Source organism: Stegostoma tigrinum, chromosome 24, assembly GCF_030684315.1.
Source record: "Stegostoma tigrinum isolate sSteTig4 chromosome 24, sSteTig4.hap1, whole genome shotgun sequence".
Classification (NCBI taxonomy): domain Eukaryota; kingdom Metazoa; phylum Chordata; class Chondrichthyes; order Orectolobiformes; family Stegostomatidae; genus Stegostoma; species Stegostoma tigrinum.
The window spans coordinates 36649791-36663989 of record NC_081377.1 but is presented as its reverse complement, the minus strand read 5'-3'; the positions used below and the strand labels follow the sequence as shown (position 1 = coordinate 36663989).

The 14199-nt window shown below is 38.9% G+C and overlaps 1 protein-coding gene across 2 annotated transcripts in view; it reads left to right on the top strand.

Annotated features, from left to right (window-relative positions):
- Window positions 1-12767, top strand: part of kdm1a (lysine (K)-specific demethylase 1a) — a 55560-nt gene extending 42793 nt beyond the window's left edge. For both annotated transcript variants that reach the window (XM_059654351.1, XM_059654352.1), the window contains exons 21-22: window positions 6183-6329; window positions 9329-12767. In XM_059654351.1, coding sequence (XP_059510334.1) covers window positions 6183-6329; window positions 9329-9514 — 333 coding nt within the window. In that variant the 3' untranslated portion in view covers window positions 9515-12767. The remainder of the gene's footprint in view (window positions 1-6182; window positions 6330-9328) is intronic.
- Window positions 12768-14199: the final 1432 nt, after the last annotated feature.

Here is a 14199-nt window from a genome sequence, read left to right as displayed (position 1 = left end):
TGTTTCTTTTCTAAAGGGCATTAGCAAAGCATATGGGTTTCCCCAACAATTGACAATGGATTAATAGTCATCATTAGGCTCTTCATTCTGGATTTTTGTTGGATCCAAATTCATCTGCTGTGATAGGTTTTGAACCCCAGGTCCCCAGAACATTACTTGGGTCTCTGGATTAGTAGTTTAGTGATGATACCACTAACTAATCGCTTACCCTTACATAAGATGTATGGAAGCTGATATGTGTAGAAAGATTAGGTAAAATTGTTAAAACTTGTTTAGTCTGCTTTCTGAGTGATACTCGCATGCATGGTACTTCCTGATACCTGATGAGGGGTTGATAGGTATTTAAATCCTAATCAGTCGCAACAAAGCCCTTTTGCATATTCTGAATAATAACCGATGCAAAGTCCAAAGTTTCTGCACTACCGCCGCAATGTGCAATTCAGAAGAAAATAATTATGCATGCCACTTCCCATTAAACTGTTTAATTGTGTCAGCCAGTCAGCCAGGCATTAAATTTCCTGGTTGACAAATGTTTATATCATGACCAGGAGGAAGGTTAACTGCATGGATTTTGAAAAGAAAGTATCCAAGCTTTATCAAACTATATGAAGTTATAGGGCAGGCCAAGAGAAGAAAAAAGATGCTCCACATAAAAACATTTCATTTTGGCATGATTTTGATTGAAGAAGAATTGATTGTGGCTGGAAAAACGGAACGGAAAATATTCCTGAAGTTCTAGCCATCTACACCAGTGCACAGATCACAAGTGAGTGTACATGAAATTATAAATAATTCTACATACAATAATCTACTGTTACATTGCTTTTCTACATCTTTTAAAATGCAATTTGTTTCTTTTGTCCCTCTCTCTTTTGTCATCAGGTTCATTTGCTGTTTTCCATTTTAATCCATCCATCGTGGGAGTTATAATCGTTTCAGGCAAGACTGAAAATATATTAAATGGCAAAGAATTCACTTGAGAGGAGAAATAGTCTCTGCTGATGGAAAAATAACTGTCTACAAAAAAGATTTCGGAGTATGCTGAAAGGTGCCCTGTTGTTGGAAACAGGCATCTCTGCAGAGATGACTCAAACATTCAGCAACTTATTTTTCAATGCAGAAATTTGTGCTGAAAATGTTTCTGCGGTGTATCGAGTATCTCTCTGTAGACTTGCGCCGTTTCCTGCTCCACTGGAACATACTTCACTTTGGGTCTTCCTAAACTCTGCTAGCCATTTTTCTTAAAGTCGGCAAGAAGTGTCAAGTAACTTGAGAGCATTCTTTCTTTTTAAAGTACAAGTTTTGCTCTGAATAGCATAGCTTTTCTTTTACATCATAGATACTAAACTGAAGCACATTGGATTATTTGTGTGTGCACTATATTCAAATGATGAAATTCCCTAGATTGAGAGCTAATTGACATGTATTTGTGGTACCAAAGAGTAACCATATTTTGTATTACTTTTTCAATCGAAGGAAGAAAAATTTGTTGTCACTCATCAGTATTGTCTCAAATACTCTGCATATGTTTGAAATAGTGTTCTTGTCTTGATTGACTCCTGGTTTTGCCAGCTCACCCTATTGGGTGAAACTGCAGACACAACTTTCAAGTTTGATCTAGCTGCTTTTTTCCTTTGCAACTCAACGGTATTATTTAGACAATGAGGTATAGAGCTGGATGAACACAGTAGGCCAAGCAGCATCAGAAGGCTGACGTCTGGACCCTTCTTTAGAAATGGGGGAGGGGGAAGAGGATTCTGAAATAAAAGAGAGCAGGAGAGGTGGATGGAAGATGGATAAAGAAGCAGATATGTGGAGAGGAGACAGACAGGTCAAAGAGGTGGGGATGGAGCCAGTGAAGGTGAATGTAGGTGGGGATAGGTCAGTCCAGGGAGCACGGACAGGTCAAGGAGGCGGGATGAGACTAGTAGGTAGGAGGTGGGGGTGGGGGGGTTGTGCTTGAGGTGGGAGAAAGGACAGACAGGTTAGGGAGGTGGGGACAAGCTGGGCTGGTTTTGGGATGCAGTTGGGGGAGGGGAGATTCTGAAGCTTGTAAAGTCCACATTGATACCATTGGGATTCAGGGTTCCAAAGTGAAATATGAGGTGCTGTTCCTGCAATCTTCAGGTGGCATCATTGTGGCACTGGAGGAGGCCCAGGATGGACATGTCGTCCAAGGAGCGGGAGGGGGAGTTGAAGTGGCTTACGACCGGGAGGTGCAGTGGCTTGTTGCGAACCAAGCGTATGTGTTCCACAAAGCGGTCTCCAAGTATTAGTTAGGTGTCCTGTCTGATTCCAGTTGCAAAATGCACAGTCACATTCAATGAAAGTATTATATATGTTACACATGTGCAGCTTTAATTTGGTCTTACCTTAGGGTGTGCAGGTGACTTATTAAAGTGTGCAGCCTATTTACATATTTTGCACATGCATAGCAACCTGTACAGGACACCTTTTGGGTTTCCACAACGCTTTCAAGGAACATGTCACACTATGTTAACTTTTAAGAATAACTCAACGCTTTTAATGAGATGGAGGGAGTGTAACATACATTTGAAAGATCAGTCCTCTGAACTGATGTAAGATTGTTCTCCATAGAGCAGCAGCAGTTGTTTATATTTCTATAGTTCTTTCCATGGAAAGACAAATTGATTGTCAAAGCCTGAACTTATTGTTTGAACAGTGACAGGAAATGTGGGTATATTGACCATTTCATGATTTGATAATCACTGTTTAAAATCAATCCATAGACTAGTGATTGGCTTAATTGCTGCTGCTGAGCCATGTAAGTTCAAAATTTATTGCCCTTGGAAATCCCTGTGAGAACAATTTGGTACATTATTATCACTGAATGTCAACACTTTTGAACCAAGACATTCATTATCTGTTTGGTGTGCGGTGTTACAGTTACTGTCATCTTGTCATTAGCATGCATGCCCATTTTCTGAAAATATATCATACGTTACATCTGGCTGTTAAGATTTAAATCTTAATGTTTTCTGAGGGGTATGATGTCAGATATTGGCATATCAGGTTAAATTTTCTCATGTAAGTAGAATATTGCATGTAAGTCGGCTGCTTTTTTTTCAAAGAGAGCCCATTTTTTCTTCAGAGTTCAGGAAGTTCCATAAAGTCTGATTTGCATTTCATAGAAATGCACTATGTAGTATGGAGAACAGTGATTTTGTCTTCACAACTTTGAACTTTGTGATGTGAAAGGTATACATCTCAAACAGAAGTTGCTGGAAAAGCTCAGCAGGTCTGGCAGAATCTCTGAAGAAAAAAAAATAAGAGTTAATGTTTCAGGTCTAGTGACCCTTCCTCAGAACTCCAGGAACACACCAGGCCAGGCAGCATGAGAGGAGCAGGAAAGGTGATGTTTCACGTTGGGACCCTTCTTCAGAAATGTCTTCATCAACTGAGTTATCTCTAATTGTATTAATTGTATTAAAAATATTGTATGTGCAAGTTTTTCATTGACTACCTTTTCCCTTTTTTTTCTGGCAGTGTTCATTTTATATGCTGTCAACATGGCATCAGCATGGATTTTCTGTTAGGGTCTTTGGGGTGCAGCCTGATTCTGTAACCTCTTGGCTTTGAGGTCTGAGTGTTGCAAACTGAAGCATGGCTGACAGGGCAACCATTTTGTTGAGCTTTGATGCATTGAGAATGTACTGATATCAATATTGTCACACTCGTGGACCTTCCAGTATCCACAGTTGACTGTTATCTTCCCCAATGATCCCATGCTACAGCATCTCCTTTCCCTCAATTTCTGTGTCAAAAAGACTTATCTTTATAGATCCCAGGAATTGCCTGATCAATTAGTCATCTCTGTTCCACTTCCAGTGCAAGTACAAATCTGGTTCGTTCTTCACAGTAATTTTCATTCCCTAGAATGAGTAAAGCAATTTGCTTCTCGCTCTAACATGTAGCTGTGTGTTGAAGCAATACATGTGAACTTTTGTGCATTTTGATGTGTATGCACAGCACTTCACCCAGCCTTCAGGTACTATGTGAACCATGTCACTCTCAAACTATTGTTTGTAAAGGCCACATGTTTTTATTGCCTTTATTTTTGGTCTGTGGACAAAACAGGAAGGTGGTACTTCAAAGCAAGGACACTATGCGAAGAGGTCAGCTCTCTTTTAAATATCAGGTTTATTGGACCACGTGGTATACAACTCCCAAAGTTGTATTTTCCTGGGACAGAGTAGAATCAGACAGTATGGAGCTGCTGGGTTTTGGATAAGGGACACCTGATTGGCTGGGCCCTAATAAAGTGGCCATGGCTAGTGGGGCTGGTGCAGTGGAGAATCATCTAATCTGGAAAAGAGAAAGCATCAAATAATCCCTCCTCTGTGGAGGTACCTGGAAGCCTCCAGTAATATGTTCTATTTCTTCTATTATCTTACTCTGCAAATCCCCAGACCGGAAGGATGAATAAAAGACCTTTTTAAAGAAAGCAAAAGTATGCTTAACAGCAAAGGAATGAAGGAGAGCATCGGAGTCCAAAAACCTTCTGTTAACAGCAAAGAATGAAAAGGAATTTAACGAAACTGGAATAAAACTATTCACCCACTCTGCTGTGGTCCAGTCTTGTGCTTTTAAACTGTGTTTTCTTGATTTTTCTTTCCTTTTCCACCATTAGTATCCATGCCTTGTCTGCCTTTGTGTGTACGTGAAGGGAGGAGTTTAAAAGTAGTATAGTTTGTTATAAAGACATGCAGCACAGAGAGGCCCTTCGGTCCATCATGTCTGCACTGACCTACCTACTGTATGTGTGCTGTTCTGGTTCCTAATTGCCATTGCCTAAAGACATTTTTTCACAACAAAGTTGTTTTCTTGGTTAAGTATAGAAAACTGGTGAGTGTTTTCTTTTAACCGGAGTTCATCAGCCAAGTAAAGTGGGGACTTTGGATTGTTTGATTTAAATCCTTCCACAGTTGTGGTGATTCCAGGAATAGTGGATCATGATTTCTAGTGTACTATGCCAGCTAGTTGTGACATAGGTATAAAAGTGTTTAAATAACATTTAAACTAAATAGAACATTGACATAATTGGATCATTTATTGATAATCAAATTATGTTTAAAGTTTTTATCAAACTATGGCTATTTATTTCTCTGTTACTTGAATGACTTTACAAAATTTAAGGGTAGAAGGAGGTGTAGTATTAATGCCACTGGATTAGTAATCCAGAACCCCAGGCCGAAGACTGGGGTCATGGTTTCAAATCCCACCATATTGAAGGGTGAAATTTACATTAAATAAATTCTGGAGTAGAGAGCTGGTCCGCTAGTGACCACGTAACCGCTACTGATTGATTGTCATAAAAATCCAACCTGTTCACTGATGTTCTGCGGGGTAGGAAACCTGCCATCCTTACCTGGTCTGGCTTACATGTGACTCTAGATCCACAGCAATGTGGTTCACTCTTTAGTGCCCCAGAGGGCACTAAATACTGGCCTAACCAGTGATACTCATATCTGTGAACAAATATTTTTTAAAAATCACCTTCTACAGTACCCAATACAACAAATAGAACTGTCGAGAGCGTATGATTCTACTGTGCTGTCCTCTGATTCATGTAACTGGATCAACGTGATGATGTTTGTGAGGACAGACCAATAATGGGTGGTCCTCTAGCTGAAATTTACCCACTTCTATAACTGAGATCTACAGTGGTAAATCTTTTCTGTGCCACACTTTGTTTAATAATATAACCAGCTAAATTTAAAGTTTCTGTTCCTTTTGCTCTCCTGGACTCTGGTGGTAGAGTTTAGTGGAGTAGGAGTTGCATGTGCTATTAGCAGAATACAAGGTTGATACTTAAATATCTGAATCTGTTATTCTGATGACACTGACCTGTCTGAAATAGAACAATATTGCATTCAAATGATGAAATCACAAAGGAGCAAAATTTTTCTGAACTGGTTTACATTTATTATGCTTGCAGCTGATACTTTAACCGCAGGTTTCACTTCTCATTCGTCTCCCTTTACACTCAAGTGTGATCACTCAAAGCTTTTGAAGACTCAGCGCCTGAAGTGTGATCCAGTTACTGCACTGGAAGAATAACCAGAAGACAAATATACTGAATAGCCCTTAATTCTGAGGAAAGTGAAGTCTGTCACTTTATCAGTTGAATGCTTTATTCCACTCTGTTTTCATCCTTGCAGCCAAAGGAGACTGTTGTAACTCGCTGGCGGGCTGACCCATGGGCCCGTGGTTCCTATTCCTATGTGGCTGCTGGCTCTTCTGGTAATGACTATGATCTAATGGCACAACCAGTGACCCCAGGCCCCAGCATCCCTGGGGCTCCTCAGGTAAATATCTGACATTTTAGACTTTGGCAGTTTTGCAATGAGGTAATTAGCTTGAGAAAACATGTGCTTTTTGCTTACTGAAGATGTTCAGTTTTTGATCATAGTATTGTAGACTCATTTATCTGCAAAATATCAGTCAGAAGCATTACTGTCGCAATATATCTGTCGATAGGATGTCATTATAGTATGTTTGAAGGTGGGGTTGAATTGTCTTCCCTTTTTCCTTTTGGAGAGCTAACAGTGATTGATTATCATCAATTTTCTACTGCAATTAAGTCACTGAAGTGCAGGGAGTTGAGAGGTGATCCTTTATTGAGGTTTACCAAATCATGAGATACGCAGATAAAGTGAGTAGCCAAGATCTTTAAGGAGGGTAGGGGAGTTCAAAACTAGAGGGCATATTTTTCAGGTGAGAGGAGATAGATTTTATAAGGGACCTGAGCGGCAATTTTTTTCAGAGTGCTGTAAGTGGAATGAGCTGCTTAGTGGAAGTGGTAGATGCAGTTACGGTTATAATATTTAAAAGACATTTGGACCGATATGTGAATAGGAAGGTTTATAGGGATATAGACAAATGTGACTCGTTTAGTTTGGGAAATTTGGTCGGCATGGATGAGTTGAACCAAGGGGTCTGTTTTTCATGCTGTATGACTCGATGACCTACTAGACTCAGGTTCTTGGTGAGGGGCAGGAGGTTTTGGGGATGTGAAGAAAATCTTTTTTACCCAGAGGACTGTGACAGTCTGGATTGTGTTGCCTGGGAGGGTGGTATGGGTGAGTTGCCTCACATCTTTTAAAAAGTACCTAGGTGAGCACTTGGCATATCGTAACATTCAAGGCTATGGGGCAAGTGCTGGTTGCAGGTCAGGTATTTCTCACATGAGTGTAGACTTGATGGGCTGAAGGACTGTGTTTCTGCTTCTTTAGTTGTCCCTTTTATGATACCCATTCAATCTCTTCCCCTCCCCTCCAAAAATATTTATTTCATTTTTCAGTTCTCCGCACTTCCTGTATCCTGCTTAATTCCATCTATTGTGAGGAATCTGCCATTTATCATGAGCTTTTTTTCTTCTTAATTTTCTTTACAAAAGTAATGCTTGATGGAAGTTTGAAATAAAAGGAAGTTTGTGTGCAAATATCCTAAATGAAAAACTGTTAACCTTTATTGTGTCTCAAATAGAATTGTTTTGTCAAAACCCAGTCTTTGAATTATATTTATTGGCGAGTTCTTGGTCCTGTTATTGTCATATTCTTATTGTCTAGCCAGGTTGAGCAGTGCCAAAATACATGTTTAATTCAGCAGACTTCTATTGTAATTTTTCAATGTCTAGATAGTTAGATGTTCAAAAAAATGTTAGAGTTTCTGACCCTGTCCACATAAGTTCCAGACACATTGTGGCAGTTTCACACCTTATGATAAATCAAAAGAAATGTATTTCATGTCTTGATTTTCTAAAAACAACATGGATGTTTGTAGAACTTGCATCATAGTTGTCATCCTTCTGCCTATATGTGTGTGTATGTACTTGCTCACATGCTCTTGTGCCTTCCTACATGCTTTCTTCCCTGCCTCCCTTTCATTACTTGTATAAATACAAATTTTTTTCTTCCTCTGTCACCTCCCTGAACTTTGACTTGCTTTTATTCCCTACCTCTTTTAAAACTCTTCGACAGGTAGTTCTCCTGTAACATGATAGTTGCATTCTTGTGTGACCTCATGCTGTAGAAAATTGCATAATAGGGAAATCACTATACATGTGCAGCAGAAAGTTTGCGTTATCCAACAGTATTCACTATTCATCAATCGCATTACAGCCAATTTGCGTTAATGAAATGCATTTTGGCAGAACTACCTGTGCTTTTGCTCCATTTTGTTTATCGTGGCAAAACATTTTCTCCTCTTGCCTGTTTGCAAATTCTCAGCCATAAATTGGATTGCACAAGATTAAATTTCGTACTACGTCTTATCCTTGGGTGTGCTCACATTTCTCTTTGAGGACTTTGGTCTGAACAGAATTTGTTGCTGAGCACATGCAATCAACAGGGCTCCCAATCTAACTCTTAAATTTGCTGCACTTGAAAGTTAACTGAAACTCAGTATCTCAGATGATAATGTGGTAGCGATACTTCTCTATAGCCATTAGCTATAGTTGCTTCCCCAGTGGCCTCAGCAAGATCAAAAGCGACAGATCTGGTCACTATCTCTTGCTGTTTATGGAATCTTGCTTTGTGCATATTGGCTGCATGTTTTCTGCATTACAAACAAGGATTACACTTCAAAATTACTTCAGTAGCTATAAAGTGCTTTAAAACATCTGGTGGTTGTAAAAAAAACACTGTACAAATGAAAATCTTCATTTCTTTGGTTGGAAAGAGCAGATTAATGATCCAAGCTGAATTAGTTGAGGCAACAAACAGTTTTCACAGATTCAGCACCACTGCCCAGAATTGAGGAGGGAAAACAACATGGGGCTAAAAAGAACCATTGACAGCATTAATTAGAGAACCATTGGACAGTGGAAATTCCACTAGATCAGCAAATAATCCAACATGCAGCCATGCTCAAAATGAGTCACAGATAATACCAATCAGTCCTGTATCTCATCTGTGGAAAGAAAACCTATAGATTGTCACTTGATTGTTACCATGTCATTTATTGTCCACGTAATTAGTGCATTTGGATTCCTGTCTGGCCAAGCTCATTGACACCCAAGAAAGCAATGCCGAAGTTGGTTGTGACAAACATTGCAGCTTATTGAGATTTCCAGAAAGTATTTGATAATGTTCTGTCTGAAAATTTACTGAGCTAAAAGATGAGTGTCATACCAAGAGGTGTAGCGTAAAAAATGAGATTTGAAAAGGATGCAGTGTAACTAAGATTTATTTAATTTTAAAAGCATGGCTTGTTGGGAGCTATTTAAGATTAAAGTGGTAAGCACAAGTGACAGCAGTTTTTAATTATTTGTGAAACTGATTCTGTTTTGTTTCTTTTGTTGTAGCCAGTCCCTCGTCTCTTCTTTGCTGGAGAGCACACTATTCGTAACTACCCCGCGACAGTTCATGGTGCTTTATTGAGCGGATTAAGGGAAGCCGGTCGAATTGCTGATCAGTTTCTGGGTGCAATGTACACTCTCGCACGACAAGCGACGCCTGGTATCCCTACACAACAACCCAGTAGCATGTAACTTATAAAAGGCAAGAGTGATATGATGGAAATCGTTTAATTGGGGATTTAACAAAAAGAACTACAGGAGCCCTACTGTAGGTTTGCTGTAGACTTGATGCACTGGTCTCCAACCTCCTTTTCTTCGTCCCCATTACTGCCAAATCTTTGGCGCATCATGACCGCGCAACTGAGCCAAGTGGAACAGCTTACTCTGGGTGTGGAAGAGAGGGGACACTTCTGACCAAATTACATGGTAGCCATTCTAATGCCTTGGGTATGCTATAGCATTAATTCCTGTGTAAATGCACCAGACGTTTTGTTAGTGAGAGCAAGAATGTGAATGATTGTGTTATTGAGGTGTTTTTTTCCCCACAGCAATACTAGTATGTGCTTTAGGATATTTTGAGTATGAATTTTCAGAAATAAAATTTTGATATAAGGGTCAACATTTCCAAAAGATTGGCATTTGGTTTAATGTGTTGTCGCTGTAAACACTAGGGCTATTATTGGAACAAGGTAGCTTAACGTTGAAGTTTGTACAGATTGTAACATTTTTTTACAATGCTTACACAGCATCACCTAAATTTAGGAGGAAATTCTTTTGGACCATTTTTATGTGTTGTAATGAATTTCACTGCAACCCTGTACCCTAACTAAGGCTGGTTACTTTGCACTGTAAAGTATTTAAAATATTCAGATCCTCTTTACATATGTTACAACTATTATTCTTGTTCTCAAAAATGCTACCTAAAAATATGGTATAAAATTGGAAAACATAACGTTTGAAATGTATTGAAAATGCCTATTGCATTTTACTGATGTTTAATAGTCTAAATTCACTCTTATTTTGGTCTCCAATGCTATACTTAAATCTCTTGTAAGGGCCAACAATCTCTGCCAACGCCTGAGACTTGAGCACTGCAACATATGCAAAAGGATAAAATAGTGAGCTTCAGAGATAGAAGAAACTGCATATGCTGGAGTATCTGAGATAACAAGGTGTAGAGCTGGATGAACACAGCAGGCCAGGAAGGCTGACATTTTGGCCCTAGACCCTTCGTGCACCTCTGCTGCTTGGCCTGCTGTGTTCATCCAGCTCTACACCTTGTTATCTCAAATCGCGAGTTTCCCTTAGTTATACTACAATGAATTTCCCAACTGGCTCGTTGGACGAAAGGTTATCTTCTCAGCTCCTTTCGTTTTGCATCTTAAAGTCAAGGCTCCTGAGGATATTTTTTAGTTCATCAATTTAGCATCACAGCAGATTCCCTGTACCCAATTTTTATACCAACTAACAGTTTCACACACTAATCAGTGAAATCCACTTATAGTAACCTTGTGGGTGTCATTATCAAATAGAAGTTGTCAAACCCACTTTTATGAACTTGCACGATTTTGTTGAGCAAATTAAATAGTGCTAGTATTATGCTTTATGCAGCTTGTGATCTTGACACCCTTAAAGTTATCCCAGTTTTACATTCATCTATTTTCTGCCCACGACCAGCACTCTGGTTTGTTGTTTTTGATTTGGAATGTGAATGACACCAGCAAAACCATGTTTATTACTCCTCAAAAGGGTGAGAGTGGGTCCTCTATTGGTCCTCTTGCAAGCAAGTTAGTTGTTAGTCTACTTCAGAGATTGGTTGAATGAGCTGTATTTTAATAATTCTGGTTTGGCAGGGCCAAAGGGCATTAGTAAGATGTTTAGCACATTCCAGCAAATTTCATAGTTTTAAGCCACTAGATTTATTACTTTAACATGCACATTATGCTGGAAATCTGAATTGAAAACACCACAATACTTGCATCAGATGCTACCTTTCTTGCTTATTCCTGCATTCTTCAATTCAGTGCTCAGATAGGTTTTGAACTCAACTTCTGGGTTGTTAATACAGGACATAAAGGCTCCTTAACTAGCTAAATTTGTCAGCTGTTTATGGTGCAGATAAGTATTGAACTAAGTGTGATTGGTCTGAATTTGTATCAGTTAATTAGTGGCTGGGTGTTAATGTCACTAGCAATCCAGAGGCCTAGGCATGGGGATGTGGATTCAAATCTCACCACAGCAACTAGTAGAATTTAAATTCAGTTAATCAAATAAATTAATCTAAAAATCTGGAATTGAAAGTCAGTCTCTAATGATATTGACCATGAAACCGTCTTTGCCGTAAAACAAACTCCTCTTGTTCATTGCCCTTCCTGTCAGGAAGGAAATCTGCCACTCTGATCTGGCCTCCATGTGCCTTCAGATCTGTAGCAGTGTGAGTGACTGTTAATTTCTGTCAGAGGCAGTTAGAGATGGGGAACAAATGCTGACCCTGCAAGTGATGCCACCATCTCATGAGTTCATTTAAAAGAGTACCAATATTTAAGAGTGTTACGATCACAAGCAATGCACAGAGAGGAGTGATTGAGCAACTGTTTAAAGCAGCAGTCAGTGATACTGCAGACATTATGGATCACCTACACTAATCATTTGATTTTTAAGATCATTTGAGAGCTGGCAGAACAAGCAGTAAATTTGTTATGCTGTGTCCTTATGGATTTTTAAGATGTATTTATCAATTCTCCTACACCCCTATTCTCTAGAGTGATTCTATAAAGACTTTATTGTGATGTTATTAATAATGTGTTCAATGACTGCACTTCGGAATTGCTTCATTCACTATAAAGTGTTTTGGGACATCCTAAGCTTAAGGAAGGAGCATTTATAATTGCCAGTTTATTTTTATTTCCTGAATAATGGTATGTTGTGTCACACTTGATAATCTGGTTGAAGATTAGATCATGGTAGTACCTATAGTTTTCAATTGAATCACTCTTATGGTGGTTTATTTTACCATATGTCTTTTTGTATGTCAAGGTGCAACAAGGTTTTTACTGTGAATTATTGACATTTTTGTCAACCCTAGTGTCTGCAGTCAAATCAAATTATGTATTGGTTGTAAAGATGATGTGATTGATTGAATTTGCAAGCGCAGTTTCTGAGTTACACTGAAGTGGCTTTCCTTTAGAATTAACAGCTGGTCCACGGATATGCATGAAATGCCAATAGGATCTTTCATTTTATATGCATTTTAAACAATGGAAAAGCAGTGTAATTTTTATTGGCCTGTCAGATTTATATTGGCATGCAAAGAAGGGTGTAAGAAAAGAAAACGCCTTGTTCGCCTAAATACTAGAAGATTTTGCACTTTTTGTCATCAGTGTGCGAAGATTATACCTTGTGTAAGGCCAGAAATATATTTTAAATAAAAAGCCAAATGTATGGATTTGTGTGTGGTTGGTTTTGTTTTGAAAAGCAATTATTATTTTTTTCCTAAGTAGGTTAATGAGAGGTATGTTTGCTTATTTTAAAGGTTGCCTTGTTCTAATTGACTTGTTAGATTTAACACACTGCTTGATTTCCTGAGATATTTAGATTGGCAAAGCCCTTGTTAGGTCTTTCATTTACATTGTTAGCTGTTTGCAGAAGAGACCCAGCAATTGATTTTCGTGCACCTGGGCTAGTGGAGAAAGGTAAGAATAGGTTTCCGTTCCAGATGATGATCCCACTGCACAGCAACAGATGCTGGGTAAAGTGTGGGATGATGTTGGATGGCAAAAGGACTGTGCGCACTTCAGATGAATAACTTGCCCATAGCATCTCACCCAGGTTCTCCAGTGTCTGTGGAGCTTCTCCATGTGAAAACATGATGCACAATCTGTCGGGTAAAGTAGGAAATTTGCAAGAAAAAAGGGACATAGGCTAAACTGGCATAATTTAATCAGTTATCTGTCTGGGTGATACTAGACATAAACCAGCAGAAAAGGGATGGAAATATGCATTACTAAATGCATTTTCAAAATTTTACTTCGATGCCACATTCATTGAATCATTGCATCTGTTTCAGATGAAGCTAGAATTTTTTTTTGAAGTTGTTAGCAAGATCAGCTCTTTCTATGCACTCTAGACCAGTCATAATTAGATATGGCTGGCTGAATGATTCATAGCAAAATATGTTTCAGCAGTTGGAGGATTTTAAGCACTTTGGAATTGGTGTCTATTTAATTTCCTCTGTACATTTGAGTTTTCTGTGTTGAGCTTCTATAACAGACAATATTGCAACTAACAGTACCAAGGAAAAATGGACTTAACAGCCAGTAAATAACTTGCATTGCAGTTTGTTATTTCATTGTCTCTTGCAGCAACAACCTGGTAATATCAAGTAAGGTATATGTTAGTTTCATTTTTAAGTCTTCCTGATACATCTGGAGTAGTTCAAGTGCAAGTAGTTCAGTCTGTATTGACTATTTTGGTGCAAGTTCCTCTTGTTTGATCTTCTGTTGAAAAGAATAAACTCACCTTTGCAAATCGAAATTTGTGTGCTTGCTCATGCATGTGGAGCTCGTGGAATTAGTTACTGGTAAGTCGTTCTGTTCAGCATCCTTTTAACTGCTCTACTTTCTCTCTGTATCCTTTCTGAGCTCATCTTGCCCATTTGCCCCATCTCCACATCTTATTATGAATTTCTGATGATCTAATGCCCTTTTTGGGACTTGAGCAAACGAACAGTGGAAATGGTTCTGACCTTGGAAGCTGTTACCGTCACCTACAAAACTGTTATCAACATTCTCTCCTCAAAATTCAGCTCTCAGTCGCTCTTGTACCTACAAAGGGCTATTTCCAATTTCCCCTTCAAAGGCTGCATGTTATTTTCCTCC